Consider the following 19,959-nt stretch of genomic DNA (forward strand, 5'->3'; position numbering starts at 1 on the left):
CAGACTGGAGTACAGGAGTACAGTGGCGTGATCTCGGCTCTCTGTAACCTCTGCCTCTCAGGATCAAGCAATTCTCCTGCCTCAGTCTCCCAAGTAGCTGGGATTACAGGTGTGTGTCACCATACCTGGCTAATTTTGTATTCTTAGTAGAGACGGGATTTCACCATGTTTGCCAGGCTGGCCTCAAACTACTGACCTCAGGTGATCCACCTGCCTCAGCCTCCCAGAGTGCTGGGATAAAAGGCATGAGCTACCGTGCCTGTCCCTTCATTTACTTTTAAGAACCATTGAATTGAATCTCCTCCCCTTCCTCATCCCATTTATCTTATTCCATTCTTGCATCTCACAGTTTAAACTTCTAATTGCCCCTATTTCTGAAAACTCCAATTAGATGCTACTTTTTCGGATAAAAGGGCTCTTTAAGAAACTTCCGAACCAGGCAGGGTTCTGAACACAGCAGCTGCACAGAACTAGTACAAACTATTATTTCCTTTAACTATCTCAATGGTATCAAACATAAAAAAGAATGACCTAGAAATGTTTTTAAAGTAGTAGCTAAAATACAAACAAGGCCTAGAAAAGACATTCTAGGCTGAACATTTTAAATCTGATGACATGCAGTGAGCGGTCAACGCGTACTGAACAATTTTCAGTAACCTCTCAGCACTGCCTCTATTTCTTTACCTTCCACTCCCTCCTCAACCCAACACACACTGGCTTTTGCCTTAAACATCTCCCTGCAAGCTTCTTTCCCCATAAGTCACTAGTGATCTTGGTTGCCAGTCTAACCAGCCCGCTTTAGACCTTTTCTTCTTTGATTTTTCTGTGGCTTCTGACACCACTCATCATTCCCTCCCTCCTGTTTCTGTGAGACATGCTCCAGCTAGCTCTTCAGCTTTTCCCTTCCTCTTTCTGTGTGGGCTTCTCCTACTCTTGATCGGGGGGATCAGCAAACTTTCTGTAAAGAGCCAGATAGTAAATACTTTAGGGTTTACTGGCCATATGGCCTTCATCACAACAACTCAACTCTGCACTTGTGGGGCCAAAGCATCATAGACAATGTGTAAACAAATGAGTGTGGCTGTGCTCCCATAAAACTTTATTTACCGACAGTGAAATATGAATTTCCTGTCATTTTCACATGTCATGAAATACTGTCCCCATTTTTTCTCCAATAATTAAAAAAACGTAGAAAATATTCTCAGCTCATGGGCAGTGCAAAAATAGGCAGCGAGGCCAATTTTGTCCACGGTCATAATGGCAATGCTGGCTTTTGACTGGCGAATAGCAAATGAATTTGGCCATAAGTAGTGGCTTAAAAACAAAACAAAACAAAATCAATGTGACGACAGGGCCTGCACCCTTTCCACATTTCAGTTCCTTGAGTACAAATTCTTCCATGCTCAGGCTTTAACTACCACTTACCATCTTTCCCTTCCTCTCAAACTTGTTTCCTAGCCCCAATCCCATTTCTTCACCCTCAAAGAATGAACTTATCACCCAACCAGCTGCTCAAGTCAGAAACCTGCTTCGTATCTTAGACTTCTCAATGCCCCCCACCCACATTATCATTATCCAATCAACAGTAAGTTAAACTAAAGCCTCTCTCAATTCCTTCCTTCCCCTTTACCATCACTGCTCCTAATCAGGTTCAAGTCCTCATTACCTCCTGTTTGGACTATTTTCGTGCCAATTTATTGGAGCCACATGTCTTGTAATACCTCACATTCATTCACTCTCTCAGAGGCAGCCAGTTTCATCTCTGAACAAGTGGCTTCCCACCACTGTGTTAGAACACACAGGTGTTTCTACAAGGTGTGAGGGGTGCTGTAAGTAGTTTATAAATTATTTAATGGAGGGGACCCCTCCAATAGTAATAAATGAGTAGACTCAAGGTTATCCTGTCCTCACTGTACTATGTCTTCTGAAATAGGCTCAAAACAAAGAGTGGTAGCTAATGTCCTGCGATGGCCCATAACCCAGGTATGCTGATGGAGAAGGTGCTGCTCTCAGCTGTGTCCCAGTGGTAAAGGACAACACCTAAAAAATTTAACTTCTACTGAGCTAGAAGCTTTTCCCTGTTGGCTTTGACTCACCATTGGTGCTATTTGAAGAATAAGCTTCACTGAACAAAATATCTAACAGATAACTACCAAGGAACTGTTAAGTGTCAGGCACTAGAGTCCTTCAAAGTTTTGAAGACAGTTACCTGAGGTTCCCCAAGCAGGAAGCCTTGCTCTGGGAGCTCAACGAGCCCAGGTGTTTAAACCTTTCTGAGTTGACAAATTCCTTGCCCAATCTGGCTTGAACTCCACATGGTCCATGGAGGTTGCTCTCTGTTCCTTTTCATAGTGTGGTGCAAGAAGTGTAAATCCCTTCCTGGATAGTGTATGTCTATTAATGCAGGGGTTTTTTTGTTGTTTTTTGTTTTTCTTTTGAGACAGTCTTGCTCTGTTGCCCCAACTGGAGTGCAATGGCATGATCTTGGCTCACTGCAACCTCAACCTCCTGAGTTGAAGTGATTCTCCTGCCTCAGCCTCCCGAGTAGTTGGGACTACAGGCGCCCGCCACCACACCTGGCTAATTTTTCGTATTTTTAGTAGAGATGGGGTTTCACTGTGTTAGCCAGGAAGGTCTCCATCTCCTGACCTTATGATCCACCTGCCTCGGCCTCCCAAAGTGTTGGCATTACAGGCGTGAGCCACCGCGCTCGGCCTACTAATGCAGTTTAAGGTCATCTTATGCTGATACACTCTCATTAAAGCCAGCCATCACTCTAACATCTTTTTTTTTGTTTGTTTTCAATTGAGACAGGGTCTCGCTCCATTGCCCAGGCTGGAGTACAGTGGCACAATTATGGCTCACTGCAGCCTTGAACTCCTGGGCTCAAGCAATCCTCCTATCTCTGCCTCTTGAGTAGCTGGGATTACAGGCCTGTATCACGGTGCCTGGCCCCTAACATCTTTTTAACAAGGCTAAATTTATATGTCCAACCTCCTCTATTACATAGTCTATACAATTGGGCTTTTTAATCCTAAACTTCATCCCTGTTAAATCTGAATGATTACATCAATTCCTCAAACTCTTTCAGTTCTACTCTAAAATCCAACGAAGGAGGATATTAGCTTCTACCTTACGTGCTTTCTATTATTTGATACCTAGGTAGCAAGCCAGCTCTAGCCTATGTCTTCACATAACCTCCACTTGAAATCTCTATCCTATTCCTCTGCAGAATTTTCACAATTTTTTTTTAATGGTGGAGAATACAGGAAGAATATATAATGAATGCACTACTACTCTGAAATACAGAAAAATCTCACTTCGGTCCTCTATACAACCAGGGACTTGGTACCAACGGTCTTTTCTTTGTGCTTCTAGCAACTGTTGGGGAAAGATGGATAGATTCAGATGAAGGGGAGATTGCCTGAGAAAGACACTATCTTTGGGAAGAGGAATATGTCCCCCAGACATGTTAGCTGAGGTAAGAGAAGAAGAAGGAGACTTAGAGTACCAAGGTGGGCTACTGGGAGTAAAGATGAAGATGTGGCTGTAAACCTAGACCCAACACTAGAAAGGTCAGGCCCTCCCTCTGTTTACATTCTTAACATACCCCAGGGACAACTGGTATTTTTACTTGCTCTATAACAATTAAATCCCTTAGGAGATTGAAATGGCCTCTCATCTCCCTTTAGGATTATTTTATGTTATCTTTTGATTGGAGGGGTGGGAGGTAGGGAGAGTAGGTTGACTGTGAAACTGAAATTCCACGACACAGTAGGTATGAGAAAGCGCCCAATTGGAAAAAAAATTTTTTGGGTAGTGAGTAGAAAGGAAAGCTTGATTTTTAAGACTGGTAGAGGAAAGAAGAATGTGTTTGAGAACAGGTCTGGTATCCCTCCCAATTTTTTTTCTATAAGAAAAGATGCCTAACAGATTTTCTGTTTCCCAGCACCACTTATCACACAGAGCAGCTCAGTTCACAGCTAACACTTGGCTTTGCAAGCATCAGTCTTGTGGCCAGCCTAGGAACCCAACCACCACATTCCAGCAACCAGAGTCTAGACTGTCCAGGAAAAAAAATGCCAATTTTCTCATCTGTTGTCCCCATAAATCATCAAAAAGCCCTACAAATATAAATACTTAAGTGCCCAAATCCTTTTCTAGAAAGTATATTGGTTTAGAAAGCATGGACACTGTACCAGCATGAATGACACTATTTCTATGGCAAAGTATCATTTATATTTCAAACAAGTAATTTACAAAGATCCTTCCAAAATAAAGCCTACTTCTGGGCTGAAACTGAGGAAATGTACAAGGGCAGATACTATTCTCTGTAACCAATTAATTAGAACTAATAATCATGGTTTCTTTTACACTTCACTACAAACTCCCAGACTACATTCTCCTTTGAAATGTCTTTTGGTTAGAAATTTATTATAGTAACGCCTAGTTATATGAGAATTTATTTTCCATAACTAAGTTTCCTAAGAAATTAGCACTGTCTTATTACTCTTTCATCATTGTGTGACAGGCTTTGGTCTGGTAGTCCAACAAAACAAAACAAAACAATGAAGAAACCAATCATTACAGGGCCTCCCATCAAGCCTTGACCTCTCCATCACCCTTGTCCTTCTCCAAGTCATCACAGTCACATCTAATTCCCTTCATCTAAGGCAGTGATTCTCAACTAGGGACATGTACTGGGGTCACCTGCAGAGCTTTTCAAAATACATCTGCTAGGGCCATGGCCTGGGACTGTGTATTTTGATGATTTTATGCAAATGATTCTTATGCATACCTAATTGAGAAACACATATTTAAGTGGGCAAGGAGAGGAGCTATCTCAAAGAATTAACTCTCTCATTCTGAAGGGGAAATGAAAGAAAGTGTGAACATCACCAGACAAAACTACATGATCAAAATTAACAGCAGAGCAAGAAGCCAAAACAACACAGACTATTAGGTTGAGAATGACCCAAGGGGCACCTGCTCCCGTTTATAACATTTTTTAACAGAGTTAAGCTACTCAAAATATATTATCTTTTAAAAAAGCATATTCCAAGTTTTAGCTTAGAAGGCAGAGTAAACATCCTAGGTGCAATATTCCATTATCAGACTCAATGCATGCTATCAGTCAAGGTGGTTGACAAACCGTTGTAATTCGCATCTGTAAATTAAAAGCTGGTGTTTGTTTTTTGCTATTATTCTAAAAAAAAGTTTTGAAAAGGTTCAATTCAAAATCATGACCCATATACTTTTTTTTTTTTGAGATAGAGTCTCGCTCTGTTGCCCAGGCTGGAGTGCAGTGGCAACCTCCGGCTCACTGCAACCTCCGCCTCCTGGGTTCAAGCAATTCTCATGCCTCAGCCTCCCAAGGAGCTGCGATTACAGGCATAAGCCACCATGTCTGGCTGATTTTTTATTTTTAGTAGACATAGGGTCTCAGCCATGTTGGCCAGGTTGGTCTCAAACTCCTGACCTCAGGTAATCCAGACTCCCAAAGTGCTGGGATTACAGGTGTGAGCCACCGTGCCCAGCCATGACCAATAAACTTTTTAAAACAAGGTATTTACTCTTTTGACTCCTAAAAAATTTAAGGCCAACTAGAAACACTAATACAAGTATTTTCAATTTGTCATTACTGCTCTTCAGTGACTGCAAACAACCCACCTTAATTACTCTACACCCACTCTCTTTTCACTGGATTGGAGGCTGAGTCAGCAACAGTGTAAAAGCTAAACACAAAAGGTTCTAAATAATTTAAAGAGAAAAAAAACCTTACCTTTGGTTTTTTGTTCCGTGACCTGCAAAATAAACAGATAAAAGTAAATGAGATTTGCTTTTTAATTCAGTACTGTATTTTCAGACTACTTTAGTCTGATAACTCAAGTAATCCAAGCTGTCAGGCACACAGGCATAGCTGAAATCCAGAAAAAGGAGCTGGGAGTCAGTTCAGACATCCTTCCAAAGACTATGGCCATATGTCCAGCTATAATTTACATGACCACCATTAGGAAGAATAGTAAAACTAAAAAGCATTCCACTCATTATAGGATGAGGTCCCTGTACTGAGAATGCTACTTGCATTTTGATTGCTATGACTAGAGAAAAATCACATGGATGTGGCCCAGAAACTAAATTAGCCATAGACACAAAAAGATTCCCCTATGAGTATAGACACAAAACACTTGATCTCAAATCTAAAAAGCAAAACTTCAGGGACTCGTCATCAGAGGCACCAGACATCACGGTCGGAAAGCAGGATTCAAAACCAAACCTTGTCACTTTTTGGCTATGAGATCCCCAGTTTTCTATTATCTGTTGAATAGAGATAATAATAGTATATCCCTGCAAAGGACTGCTATAAGGATTAAATCAGATACGCTATGCAGTGCTCAATAAATGTTTGCTGTTATTATCAACATTTATATAAAATAGCATGAAGTATAGCACTAAGACTGAAATATGTAAATTTTGGACAAATCAAGGGTGCTTTGTTTAAAAAAAGTATTTCTTTATATAGTAACTAATACGTCTACAGAAATGATTAACCTCTAGAAGGTTGGACAGGCTGAACATAGTAATGGACTTCAGAGAGTTTGGAAACGATGATTAGGAGCCTTATAGAAAACTGCTTCTGATATTTTTAAGAGGGGAAAATAAAGGAGGGCATCTAATTTATAACAATAAAACAAAAGGTGATGCACAAGCAAAACATCCAAAAGGAACTATGCCATCATTGCAATAGTGGTTACATTAAATTGTTGAGATCATGGGTGATTCTGACTCATGTTCCCAACTGTTCATCTTTTAAAGCATTTTTATTTGGTTATCTGACTTTTGTCATAAAAATATTCATATAGCAAAGAAGAAGTTTGATGATTTGTGGCTGGTAATCATACTGGATTATGGCCATGGGGGTTCACGAAAACACAATCATCTTTGGAAGGAAGGTCCTGTAGCTGACCAGCCCACCTTGTGATGGATCCCAACACATCATCAGACTCTAAATAGGAGTTAAAGGATCCGCCTATAGAACATCCTGGTGTGTTTCCTACATTCCTGTGTTAAATGACAAGCTAATTCTATTACAGTGAATTTGTGGAACCCAGTGTCTTAAAAGTGAATGTTTCCCAGTACTGTTACAGAGCTCAATTATACTGAAAATATTCTTGTATGATTTTTCTATATCTCCACTTATCCAAGAATGAATGATGTGCAGCCACTTACCAATTCCCAAAGGCAATTTAGGTTTTATACCATTGTAACTATTTCTTAGAATGCCATTTTGAAGATCAGTCATATACAGGAAGTCAGTGCCTTCCCATTGTAAGCAACAAACCCAAATAATGTCAAATATGTCTTATCATGTGGGTTCTGTTAAGAGCTGTCCCCCAGACGGCAAAAAGCTGGACGATCAAAGCATGTGTTCTGCCAACACTAAACAATTAGCAGCATCAGCCTAAATGAATGTGAATGGAATCCTTCTTTGACACCTCTCTCATGAATGGATATCTAACAGTTTACTCAGTGATGGCTCCAGGAAGAGCCAACTGCTACAACCAATGAACACTGGAAAAGGCTCATGCTTTTCTGTGTGGAAGTAACTTCGTTTTAGCTTTAAGTAAGTGTCAGTTCTTCAAGAAAATTATGTTTCCACCTTCATTCTTGACCATTCACTTATTAAACAATTTCTGAGTGATTATTCTGCACCAGGCACTGCCCTAGTTACTGGCAATACAAATACGAATAAAACCAAGAAACTTACAGTCAGTCAAACAGTGAAGATGGACACAAAGAGGTGGTCATAAAGCGCTGGGGAAAGCAGCATGAAAGATGTGGAAGCCCTTAGAAGAGGCACCACAAATGTTTGCGGACTGAATGAATGAACCACTGACCACATGATAGACCTCTGGCATGTTCTCCACGATTCTTTGCATCATAGCACATTTTATGGCTCCTAGCTGAGGCGTTGTCTCTACAATAAGGTTGGAAACCACGAAGATAATCACATGGTAAGCTTTGTGCTCTCCTTAAAACTGCTAAATCAGAATTTAATTCTGAAATTATGCAATGGTTCAGTATAATAAAACAAGATCAAAGGCCATGCATCAGCCTGCGTCAGCCTAGATTCTGTGTCAAGCTGATCTGGAACATTTTCGAGCAAAAACGATAGAATTTTTACTGTTCATAAAATTAATCACTTAGAAATTTTATTTACGGTGATTTTCCCCTTTGCCATCACTTCTTAATCAGCTCTTAATGCAGATGAAAGCACACAGGAGAGATTATCCAGCTACATAAACTACATTCTCGGCATAAATAATCTCATTCACTCTCAACTACATTCACACCATCTTTATTTTAAATCATTTTTCTTTGTGGAATCCAATGAAAGTTTACAGAGGCATATTTTATTAATCATTTTAGATATTGATACTTGTAGTTTAAGAAAATACTGTTATGTATGTTAAAAATGAAGAAGGAATATATACTCTCTAAATCACTCTGTTTGGCATCCTCTTGTTAACAGCCTTTGCTCAAGTTCCTTGGTACCCAGTCTATTAACCACTCATTTCCAGAGACTGCAAAATCCGATTTTTGTAACAACTTAGTAGACGAAATGTGTGAGTGTCCTAAGGAAAGCAAACTTTCACTGAGATTTAATCTCACGTCACTCCAGTTGGAGGTGGAGGGCACAATGTGTGCGAGGCACAGGGAAAAGAGCCCAGAAACCACAGGGGCAATGCTACGAACACCCCACGGCTGGTGGAGCTGCATACTGCAACCTCAGTGACAGGGCATGTGGCCATGGACCCAAAGGGAAGTACAAAATCGTCTCTGGGCTGTTATCTGACTTCCATTATTACTATTATTATTATTTTGGACACAAGATTTCACTCTGTCACCCAGGCTGGGGTGCAGTGGTGCAATCTCTACTCATTGCAACCTCCACCTCCTGGGCTCAAGTGATCCTTCTACCTCAGCTTCCAAAGTAGCTGGGACCACAGGTGTGCACCACCACACTTGGCTAACTTTTTTCTTTTTTTTTTTTTGTTAGAGATGGGGTTTTCATGTTGGCATTACAGGCACGAACCACCACACCAGGCAATCTGGCTTCTTTATTCAGACTTTTCACTCCAGAATTTTAGGCAATTCTAACAAACTCAGGTGAGAAGCAACACATTAGAAGGAGGTACCCTGACAGCATGAAGATGTGATGGAGAATATACCACTATTAATAGAAACAAACACAATTAAAAGCAGACAAAATCTTCAAGAGCACAGCGGTCTATTATAGCACCAAATAATAATGAATGTTCCTCTTAATTAAGTCATGAAGAAAAGATAAAATTACATTTCATATATTTAACATGGCAGGGACATATGCAATCCAGTTCAGAAACTATTTTCAGAATTTTTCTTATGCTGATACTCACACATCAATTTTTTGAATTATTTCAATAATTCAAAAAATTGAGTTATGAGAAACGCCATATCCAATAATGCTGGAAAAACATGCAGTGTTATACTGGCTTGTGTTTGATTGGCTTGACTCTGTTCTAAATCTAGAGTTTCCTCTGAACCTTGTCACAGTTTCTTTCTCCCTAAACTTAGCTTCGATAACTAGCACCAACACAGGGATCCTCAAACCTGTCCCACAGTAGGCCCTGCTTCGCAAATGCTTTACATAGCAGTGACAATACCTGACAGAAAATCACCTTGCCTCCAAAAAAGGCACCAAAGCAACCCCTGCTGAGCCACAGCCCAAGTTAAGAGATGCAAAAAGAATGGTAAGGTGGGGAAACAGGTAAGATCAGACAACGGACAGGGTAGAGAGGCATGCTCTGAAGCAAACAGGGAAGGCAGGTGCATTCTAACCACTCTGCCTTAGACAACTCTGCTGGACAAACCGCTCACCTGAGACCTGACAGGTGACAGCCGTCAGCCCTTTGTCTTTTTTCTTTTAGCATCTCTTGTTTTCTCTAAGCAATTCCTCAAAGCCACACAATGCCATATCCTCCAAAGCACTACGTGGGCTCACTAGATCCTTTCCGAGAGGGATTTCTACTTGTCATTCTCCGAAGGTAGACACAGCACCATGGGGGGACCAAAAGAACACCGGGGCAACCTCTAGCCAGTTTTTAAAAGTTATTCTATAGGCTTAAGAAAATGTAGATTAAATTAATATACAAATAAGGAAATACAACAAGAATTGAGAGTTTGAAAACTCTCTTGCCTTTCTAATATTGTTTACTGTTGTTTTCAAAAAATCAGCCATAGCATTATTTAACATCTACTTTATGGTAACAAATACAGACCTTGAAGTTTCTCCCACTTCCAAATATGAAAACTTTTAAGTAAACTAATGTCTCAAGTACCGTTACTGAGATAGCAGGTATTCAGGCCAGGCGCAGTGGCTCACACCTGTAATCCCAGCACTTTGGGGGGGCCGAGGCAGGCGGATTATGAGGACAGGAGTTCGAGACCAGCCTGGCCAACATGGTGAAACCCCGTCTCTACTAAAAATACAAAAATTAGCTGGACGTGGTGGCAGGCACCTGTAATCCCAGCTACTCAGAAGGCTGAGACAGGAGAATTGCTTAAACCCGGGAGGCAGAGGTTGCAGTGAGCCAAGATGGTGCCACTGCACTCCAGCCTGAGCAACAAAGCGAGACTCTCTCTCAGAGAAAAAAAAAAAAAACGATATTGGGTATTCAAGCCAAGACAGTTTCTTCTTCTGGATGCCGGATGCCTAGTGGATATAAAGACAGACTTAACTGATTAAACTCACCTTCTGAGTGGCTTCTTTTTTCTTTTTATCCTCTTTCTTCCTTTTCTTGTCTTCCATTAACTGTTCTTCCCTTTCTTGCTCCTTCTCTCTGTTAAAGTAACATCATAGCAGAAGGTTATACATCTATATTCACAACCCATTTCTGTAGCAAATTAAATGCTTGTAAATGGTGTGCAAGACGACATTTCATCTCTGTGACTGAGTAGAACACAGTATTTCATTTAAATCAAAAGGACGCATAAAACTCACATTTAATTATTCCCACATCTTGGTTTGTCACCCCTTTTGCAAAACATGACATTAAGTTTGGTTTCAAAGAAGCCTATTAAGGTGAGCTTTTATAATATCTTACCTAAAAGAACACACACACAAACACACACACGATTAATATAGTTCCACTCAGCAAAGGACCTGATTTGAATATGACAATATCCAGATGGCTTCTGGGCAGTATTCCTCACAGATAATGCAGAATATATTAACTCAATTATGGTACATATGTATTTATCATAAATTAGATGTTTTTCCATGACATCTTCAGAGTGGTGAACATAAAGCTCTATGCTCTGTATTCCAAATTTTTTTTCTATATTTATTATTAATACTGTATGTTTTATATATTTTCTACTTGTGTTTTCTAAGGCAGGCACTGAGTGTCCTATAAATCAATGTATTCCAGGCCAGGCGGGGTGGTTAACGCCTGTAATCCCAGCACTCTGGGAGGCCAAGGCGGGCAGATCACTTGAGGTCAGGAGTTTGAGACCAGCCTGGTCAACATAGTGAAATCCCGTCTCTACTAAAAATACAAAAATTAGCTGGGTGTGGTGGCACGCTCCTGTAGTCCCAGCTACTCGGGAGGCTGAGGCAGGACAATCACTGGAACCTGGGAGGTGGAGGCTGCAGTGAGCTGAGATAGTGCCCACTGCACTCCAGCCCGGTCAACAGAGCCAGACTCTGCCTCAAAAATAAAATAATAATAAAATAAAATAAATAAACGTATTCCCTACTGGGTGAATTCACTACTACATCTTCCTGTACACATGAATTAAGACAATCAGGTTTTGCTCCACTGAATTAGAATAAAAATGATATACAATAATAAACATTCTAGTTGGAGAAATATGCTGAATCTGAAGAAATTAAGAGACTGTAATTTACAGCACACATTTGAAAAGTAACATTTATTGGAATGCTGTCAACTTTCACTCTATGTATCAACTGGGAAAAAACATACACTCAACCAACCGCAGTAACTTCAAAGCTCACAGTGGGAAACCCCAGACTCTATGCTTATGGAATTTCATTGCTGTGAGGAGACTTTAAGATCTAGTTCCCAAGTCCTCAGAACACCCAACAGTTAACAAATCCATGGTTTCACAGATAGCACCTAGAATAAGGCCGAATTACAAGTGAGTCAAATTAAAGATTAAGGGAGTAACAGGTTTGCAAACATGGCAAAATCATAAAGATGGTTCCTGAAGGACTCAACTTTGGGAAGCAGAGATCTAGTTTAACATACTGAAACTATACAAAAGGAACCATGGATGAAAACTGAGGTGGGCTCTCATGAATACATAATAATGTTTTATTTATAGAAAAAAAGGCTTAAAAATTATTTTACCTACATGTTGTCACTGACTTTGTCCGCATTCAAATATTAGCCTTTCTCCTTCTGCACTTCTGGGTATAAAGATATAAAAGCCTAATATGCAAAATCCACCCAACCAAGGAGGAGATTTTACTGAAATTTCCTTAGGTCTCATGCTAGATTTCTTTGGAGTCAGATTGTGTGCCTCTGTCTAGGTGTGAAACGCGTGGAGAAAATCCACCTGCAGCAGCAATGCCCTCCTTTAAGAAAATGGATTTACAAACACCGGTAAGATGGATGTTGACCATCTCAGGCAGGCTGGCCATGGGTCCTGTTATATTTGGCCCTAAAAGCCTTTTGCTTCCTCTGGCTGCAAGTGGAAGGAGTGGATGGGGTTCCTCACGCCCAAGCTGCTGTAACTTGGCTTCTACATTTTACAGTGAAACCAACTACAGAAAAGGAGCAACCGCAGCCTGAATATTTCCTGTTTAAAGATTTGGTGTTTACAAAAAAAAAAAAAAAAAGTATTAGGTTGTCATTTTTTTCTAAATCTAAAATTATTCTAAAATTAAAAGTTTATTTTAAAAAATGCAATGTTGGCTGGGTGCAGTGACTCACGCCTGTAATCTCAGCACTTTGAGAGGCCAAGGTGGGTGGATCACCTGAGGTCAGGAGTTCGAGACTGGCCTGGGGGACACGGTGAAACCCTATCTCTACTAAAAACACAAAAATTAGCTGGGTGTGGTGGTGGGCACCTGTAATCCCAGCTAATCGGGAGGCTGAGAAAGGAGAATCGCTTGAACCTGGGAGGCAGAGGTTACAGTGAACCAAGATCACACCATTGCACTCCAGCCTGGGCAACAAGAGCAAAATAAATAAATGAATCAATAATAAATAAATAAATAAATAAAATAAAACATAAAAAAAGGGGGTAAGTTTTAATCAAACATGTTCTTCAAAAACAAACTAACCTTTTCAAATACTGTCCCTATAAACAGGCAATTCAGGGAAATAGACTGAAATTCATGCACAACAGAAGTAAATTCATTTCTAAAACAGATATATTTCAAAGCTTTCCAGGTGACAGGCTATACTTTCACCGTGTTTTTTGTTTTATTCTGTTTTGTTTTGACCATGCGTCTTGGTAGGACTTAGTCTTCTCTTCAAATTTCACTTCCTTAGGAAGAATCTACTTCATCAAACCTGGCTTAAAAACCTGCCATTTACTTAACAATAAATCAAATAGTGTGGGTCTCACCTTTCTTCTAATTCTGTTCTCTATCTAGGTTGCACATTAGCACCATTTGGTGAGCTTTAAAAAAATCCTGGCTGGGCGCAGTGGCTCACGTGTGTATTCCCAGCACTATGGGAGGCTGAGACAGGTGGATCACGAGGTCGGGAGATCCAGACCATCCTGGCTAACGCGGTGAAACCCCGACTCTACTAAAAATACAAAAAATTAGCTGGGCGTGGTGGCACAAACCTGTAGTCCCAGCTACTCGGGAAGCTGAGGCAGGAGAATTGCTTGAACCCGGAGGCAGAGGTTGCAGTGAGCCAAGATTACACCACTGCACTCCAGCCTGCGCGACAGAGCGAGACTCCATCTCAAAAACAAACAACAAACAAACAAACAAAAACCCTATTCTGAGTTAGAGCCCAAGCAGAGAGCAATGGGCGTCTATGCGGAGAAGGCATCTATGGGGGCGGTGATGGAGATGGCTTACATACAGGAGACTGATGCACTGTTTAAGTATAGTAAGAATAATAGGGCCAGGCATGGTGGCTGACACCTGTAATTCCAGCACTTTGGGAAGCCAAGGTGGGTGGATCACCTCAGGTCAAGAGTTCAAGACCAGTCTGACCAATATGCAGAAACCCCATCTCTACTAAAAATACAAAATTAGCTGGGTGTAGTGGTGCATGCCTGTAATCCCAGCTACTCAGGAGGCTTGAGGCAGGAGAATCGCTTGAACCCAGGAGGCGGAGGTTGCAGTGAGCCGAAGTCGTGCCACTACACTGCAGCCTGGGCAACAAAAGTGAAATTCCATCTCAAGGAAAAAAAAAGAATAATGACAGCCATGTTTCTCACTGTTGAGAAAATAAGTTACACAAATGGACGAAAAGGGAGAAAACTCAAATGAACTCTGTGGGGTTGGATCTAAATTAGTTACTGACATGAACTCATGGTTTCCAATACATATAGACATAATAAATATTAGCTGTAACTTTGTGTACATGTGAGATATGTGAATATATATTCCTTCACACACACACACACACACACGCTTATTCCCTTAGCTCTGTCACTCTGAGGGCTAGAGAACAAGCAACATCCAAGTAACAATGAACACACTTAGCACCCAGTTTTGCGGCTTCCATTCTTCACTAAGTAAACCAGAGTTCTCTGGGAAAAATAGCTAATTCTGGGATAGGATAAGGAAAGTACAAGATGAACCTGGAATGTACGTTTGCCAAGAAGCAAAAGAGTGCTCAAAGAATGATGGGATCCTTCAAATGACTACAGAAGACAGTTTGAAGTGCTCCTACAAGCTAAATCTGGAACAATATCAGCATCAAAATAAGTAATTATAGTAAGAGACTATAAGCCATTGTATAAAATAGGAAAACACAAGTTCATACAGAGAGAAATAAGCAAACGAATACATTGAAATGAGGAATGGAATAGTCACATAGTTTCAAAGCACCTCCCCATAAAATACTTGTGATAAAGGGTTGAGAAGAGTAATTAAGTCAAGGAGAAGCCTGTCAAGATGCCACCTTAATCAAGTAATCCACGTGAACATCATCAGCTACGGGACAAATTCAAACTGGGAGTTACACAACAGGATGCTGTAAAAAGAACACAGCATCGATTCGATTCTGTGATACTCCTTTTAAATGTGTTTTTTTTTTTTGTTTTGTTTTTTTTTTTTTTTTTGAGACGGAGTCTTGCTCTGTCACCCAGGCTGGAGTGCAGTGGCCGGATCTCAGCTCACTGCAAGCTCCGCCTCCCGGGTGCACGCCATTCTCCTGGCTCAGCCTCCCGAGTAGCTGGGACTACAGGCACCCGCCACCTTGCCCGGCTAGTTTTTTGTAATTTTTAGTAGAGATGGGGTTTCACCATGTTAGCCAGGATGGTCTCGATCTCCTGACCTCGTGATCCGCCCGTCTCGGCCTCCCAAAGTGCTGGGATTACAGGCTTGAGCCACCGCGCCCGGCCTTTAAATGTGTTTTTAACCCGAATACCATCAAAGGAACCATCAGACAACTCCACATTCAGAGGTATTCTACAAAATATACTGGCCTGCAATCTTCAAAAGTTTTAAGGCCATGACAGTCAAGGAAAGATTGAGGAACTGTTCCAAATGAAAGGAGACCAAAAAGACCTAATAACCAAATGTAATGTGTGGCAAATGTCACACCCTGAATGGAGATCAAGAGTAAGTGGTGGTAACGTATCAGTGTATTAATTTTTTTCCTATGACGGTTATATTGTGGTTCTACACTAGAATGTTCTTTTTGTTAGAAATATACTATATTACCCAGGTGACAGAGCACTGGATCAGCAGTTAATTCTCAAATGACTCAGGGGGAAAAAGGCTTTTTAAAATCATACAGATTCAAACTCTGTAAGTTCCAGATTGTTTCCAAAAACAAAAGAAAATACAAACAACCAACACAAAATCATTGCTCAGATAGACCCCAGGTCAATTACATAGAAATCTCCAGGGATTTTGAGAAGTCCCTCCAAGTGGTTCTAACATATAGCTAGGGTTGAGAAACTGCTCTAAATTCTTGTTTAAACCTATACTTGAAAACATTATTACCTGATTTATGCCTCAAAAATGAAACCTCCCATCACCTGAGCCCAGGAAGTTGAGGCTGCAGTGAGTCATAATCATGCCACTGCACTCCAGTGTGGTCAACAGAGTGAGACCCTGTCTCCAAAACAAACAATAAAAAAACACCTCCCATACAGCAACGAATGCAAATGCCAAGTGACTAGGCGGGTCCTACTTGATCATCAATTGCTTCTAAGTATGAAGAGCAAGATAAATCGTTCATATTTTCTCTCATCTTTAAATATACAGCCAGATATAAAGCTCATCACTGTCAAATTATGTAATTCATTCAACAAATTCAGTTAAGTATTTACTGAGTCTCTACTACAGCTTCCCAGGCAATACTATGGGCACCTCCACTTCCTTAACTTTGTGCCAAGAATGGTTTATGGGTGCACTCAGCTTCCAAGTACATATGGAACACAAAGCCCCTCAAACTCCTTACAGCCCAGCCTGGGGCAGCTGCTAGCCCAATCCAACCTCATCTATTTACCCCAGTGTGCTGTACAAATCTTTTCTCTGTGTGTCTTGACCTGAAAAGGTAAGGAAGCATTGTCTAGGGGAGCTGGGGGTTTTAATATTGCCTCTGCAGGGGACGAACGTGTGGGAGGTACTGTGCGGGCGGGCAAAAGATAAAGCAAGTGCAAACATCATAATCTAGAATAAATCCTGAATGGTAAAAAGCCAAACTACTCTTGAGAACCTCTCAGGTTAAGAGAGACTACAACAGTGTTTTCTTCTTAATTTTTTACAATAATAGTGGAGAAAAGTAGAAGTGACTTGTAGCTGAACAGAAAATGCCCAATATTCGGCCGGGCACAGTGGCTCATGCCTGCAATCCCAGCACTTTCGGAGGCTGAGGCGGGCAGATCATGAGGTCAGGAATTTGAGACCAGTCTAGCCAACGTGGTGAAACCCCATCTCTACTAAAAATACAAAAAAATTAGCTGGGCATCATGGCAGGTACCTGTGATCCCAGCCACTCGGGAGGCTGAGGCAGGAGAGTCGCTTGAACCTGGGAGGCAGAGGTTGCAGTGAGCCAAGATCGCACCACTGCACTCCAGCCTGGGCGACAAAGCAAGACTCAGTCTCAAAAAAAAAAAAAAAAAAAAAAAGAAACAAAGAAAAAGAAAAACAGAAAACACCCAATATTCACTTAAGCTGAGGTATAGCAAGACTGCCCTGCATGCAAGTTCAGAACACCAAAAAGCAATGATGCTGACATTCCTAGGAACAGGCTGCATCCCAGAACTCAATCCGCCAATGGTCCGAGACCATGCAAAGGGAAGGCTGAGAGCTTGGAGCATCTGTAACTGGCATTCAAAGCCATGCATAGTACAGTTCTAGCTTTTACATTTTCCTCATCCATTCTGCATGCCTGACAAAAACCATCCTCTTTAATGTCCATCACACCTTACCCTAGTGTCAAGTCCTAGCTCGATATCCACTTGCTTTAACAGCACCATCCCCAATAACCCCAACTCTAGAGAAACTCGCCTTCTTCTGTAGACCCCGCCTCTTGTTTGGCCCTTAAGGTCTCAAGGCAGATGACACCGGTCATTGGCAGCATCAGAGCACCTGAAATGACTGTCTGCGGCATGGCTGCTTCTATGAGGGGTGATAATAGGCACAGACTGACTTGGCTCTCTTCTACTAGGATGCCCAGGAACTGACTCATTCCTTTAACAAATATTTATTGAGTGTCTCATATGAGTCAGGCACTTTTCTTTTCTGTCACCCAGGCTGCAGTGCGATGGCACGATCTCAGCTCACTGCAACTCCCGCCTCCCAGGTTCAAGCGATTCTCATGCCTCAGCCTCCTGAGTAGCTGGGATTACAGGCGCCTGCCACCACGCCCGGTTAATTTTTGTATTTTTAGTAGAGACGGGGTCTCACTATGTTGGCTGGCCTGGTCTTGAACTCTTGACCTCAAGTGATCCACCTGCCTCAGCCTCCCAAAGTGCTGGAATCATAGGCGTGAGCCAATGCGCCTGGCCAAGCCAGGCACTTTTTCTAAGCACTGGAGATCTGGCCGAAACAAAACTGAGCTTTGGCTCTCATGCGACTTAGATCCTAGTGGGGGAGACAGGCAACAAATGAACAAGATATACAACAAGATGCATGCATAAAATACACAGCTCAGGCGGCGACAGTGCTCAGGAGAGGACAGTTCACCGACAGAGAAGGAGAGAGGTGGGGAGAGGAACACCTTCCACATGATAGTTAGAAAAGGCCTCTGATACAGTTGCATGAGAATGGAGACTCACTGAGGTGAGGGATGGGGCCATGTGGGTATCTGGGGGAGAATATTCCAGAGAGAGGGAATGGCAAATGTCAATGAGTGAGACTGGTGCATCTGAGGAATGGCAGCCAGAATGCAGTACAGGGAGTAAGGGAGGAGGTGGCAGGGACGAGACCAGAAGCAGGATGCGGGGGTTGGGGGAGGGGGGATCTCCTTACAGGGAATGCATTTTCTAAATTAACCAGCACACATTTTCTGGTAATTGAATAAGAAATCAAGTTGGGACTGAACACAAGCACCTAAACGCAAAACTTCCAAAACCTCTTCTTCTCAGCTTCAGTCAGGAGGCCCACCTCTCCCCTCAGCTGTCAACCTTGCCCTCGGCGGGCTGGCCTGCTCCACCAGAGCACCCACCACTCAAGACAATGGCGAGCCAAGTGTGTGTGGCCAGCGTGTGGCCAGCCGAGTGTGTGCGCGTTTGCCACGGCTGAAGCCTCTGAACACAAGGGAAGGGGAATGAACCTTCCTCTTCTCCCTGCCCTATGTCCGTGGCACGAACACCCAAAACACAGTAGGGCCTCCAAGTAAATGCTACCAAAATGCATAATTAAAGAGCGAGCAAAACTTTCTAGCTCCCGGCGGACATGCGTTTAAAGAACAGCCTCAAAACAACGAACTAAATCATCTAATAAACATAGGCTGAGTGACTACGATATGCCAGGCACTGGCCTAAGAGGCACTGAGGATATAAGACTGTGCAAAAGAAGGATGGTCCCTGCCCTCAGGGAGCTGACATTCTAGATGGGAGACAGAAAAAAAACACACACAACGCCAGGCAATGCCACGAAGACAAAAAAGCTGGAAAGGGGCCAGAATGTCTAAGAGGGAAGAGATGGGAAGAGGCGGCTGCCTTCCAGGAGGCATCTGCAGCGGGCATCTGTGAGGCAGGGACATCCAGACCCCTTCATGAAGAAAGCCATCTGGGAGATGAGTGACCAGGTCAAGAGAAGAGTAAGTCCCAGGGCCCGAGATGGGAAAGTGCTGGGTGTGAGTTTGGGAGCAGGGAGATGGCTACCCCCACTTCTGCCCTCTCTCAGCAGCAAGCCTCCCCAGACACACACCCACACTTTCTCTGGTTTTCTGGGCTTACTTGGTAGTCACCCTCATCTGCACCAGAAGAACTGGGCATTGTGGCTGAAAGGTTGCCTTCCACCACATCAGTTCCCTCAGTATCTCAGTGCTCACTTGATGCCAGGCACCAGACTGATGCCAAGAAATCAGCAACAAACAAGACACAGTGCTGCCTGCCTTCCTGGGGCTCTAAATTCCACTTTTTAAATAGTCCTACCTCACCTCACAACCCAGACAGCACCTTCAGGGCAGGAAACTGTGCTCTCCTTGCTTTGTTCCCTGTCTCTACACACTTTAGAACACTCTGAAGAGAGCCTGCAGTGCCTTTGCTGTTTTGAAAGTATCAGAATCTTGGATGTGT

General features: G+C 42.2%; 1 protein-coding gene across 5 annotated transcripts in view; it reads right to left on the reverse strand.

Annotated features, from left to right (window-relative positions):
- TNRC6B (trinucleotide repeat containing 6B) overlaps positions 1-19,959 on the reverse strand; it is a 302,194-nt gene that overhangs the window by 79,457 nt on the left and 202,778 nt on the right. For all 5 annotated transcript variants that reach the window (XM_025398888.1, XM_025398887.1, XM_025398886.1 and 2 more), the window contains 2 exons: positions 10,796-10,883; positions 5,783-5,804 (listed from right to left, as the gene is read on the reverse strand). In XM_025398888.1, the coding sequence (XP_025254673.1) occupies positions 5,783-5,804; positions 10,796-10,883 (110 nt within the window). The remainder of the gene's footprint in view (positions 1-5,782; positions 5,805-10,795; positions 10,884-19,959) is intronic.

The sequence above is a fragment of the Theropithecus gelada genome, chromosome 10 (genome assembly GCF_003255815.1).
Source record: "Theropithecus gelada isolate Dixy chromosome 10, Tgel_1.0, whole genome shotgun sequence".
In the NCBI taxonomy this organism is placed as follows: domain Eukaryota; kingdom Metazoa; phylum Chordata; class Mammalia; order Primates; family Cercopithecidae; genus Theropithecus; species Theropithecus gelada.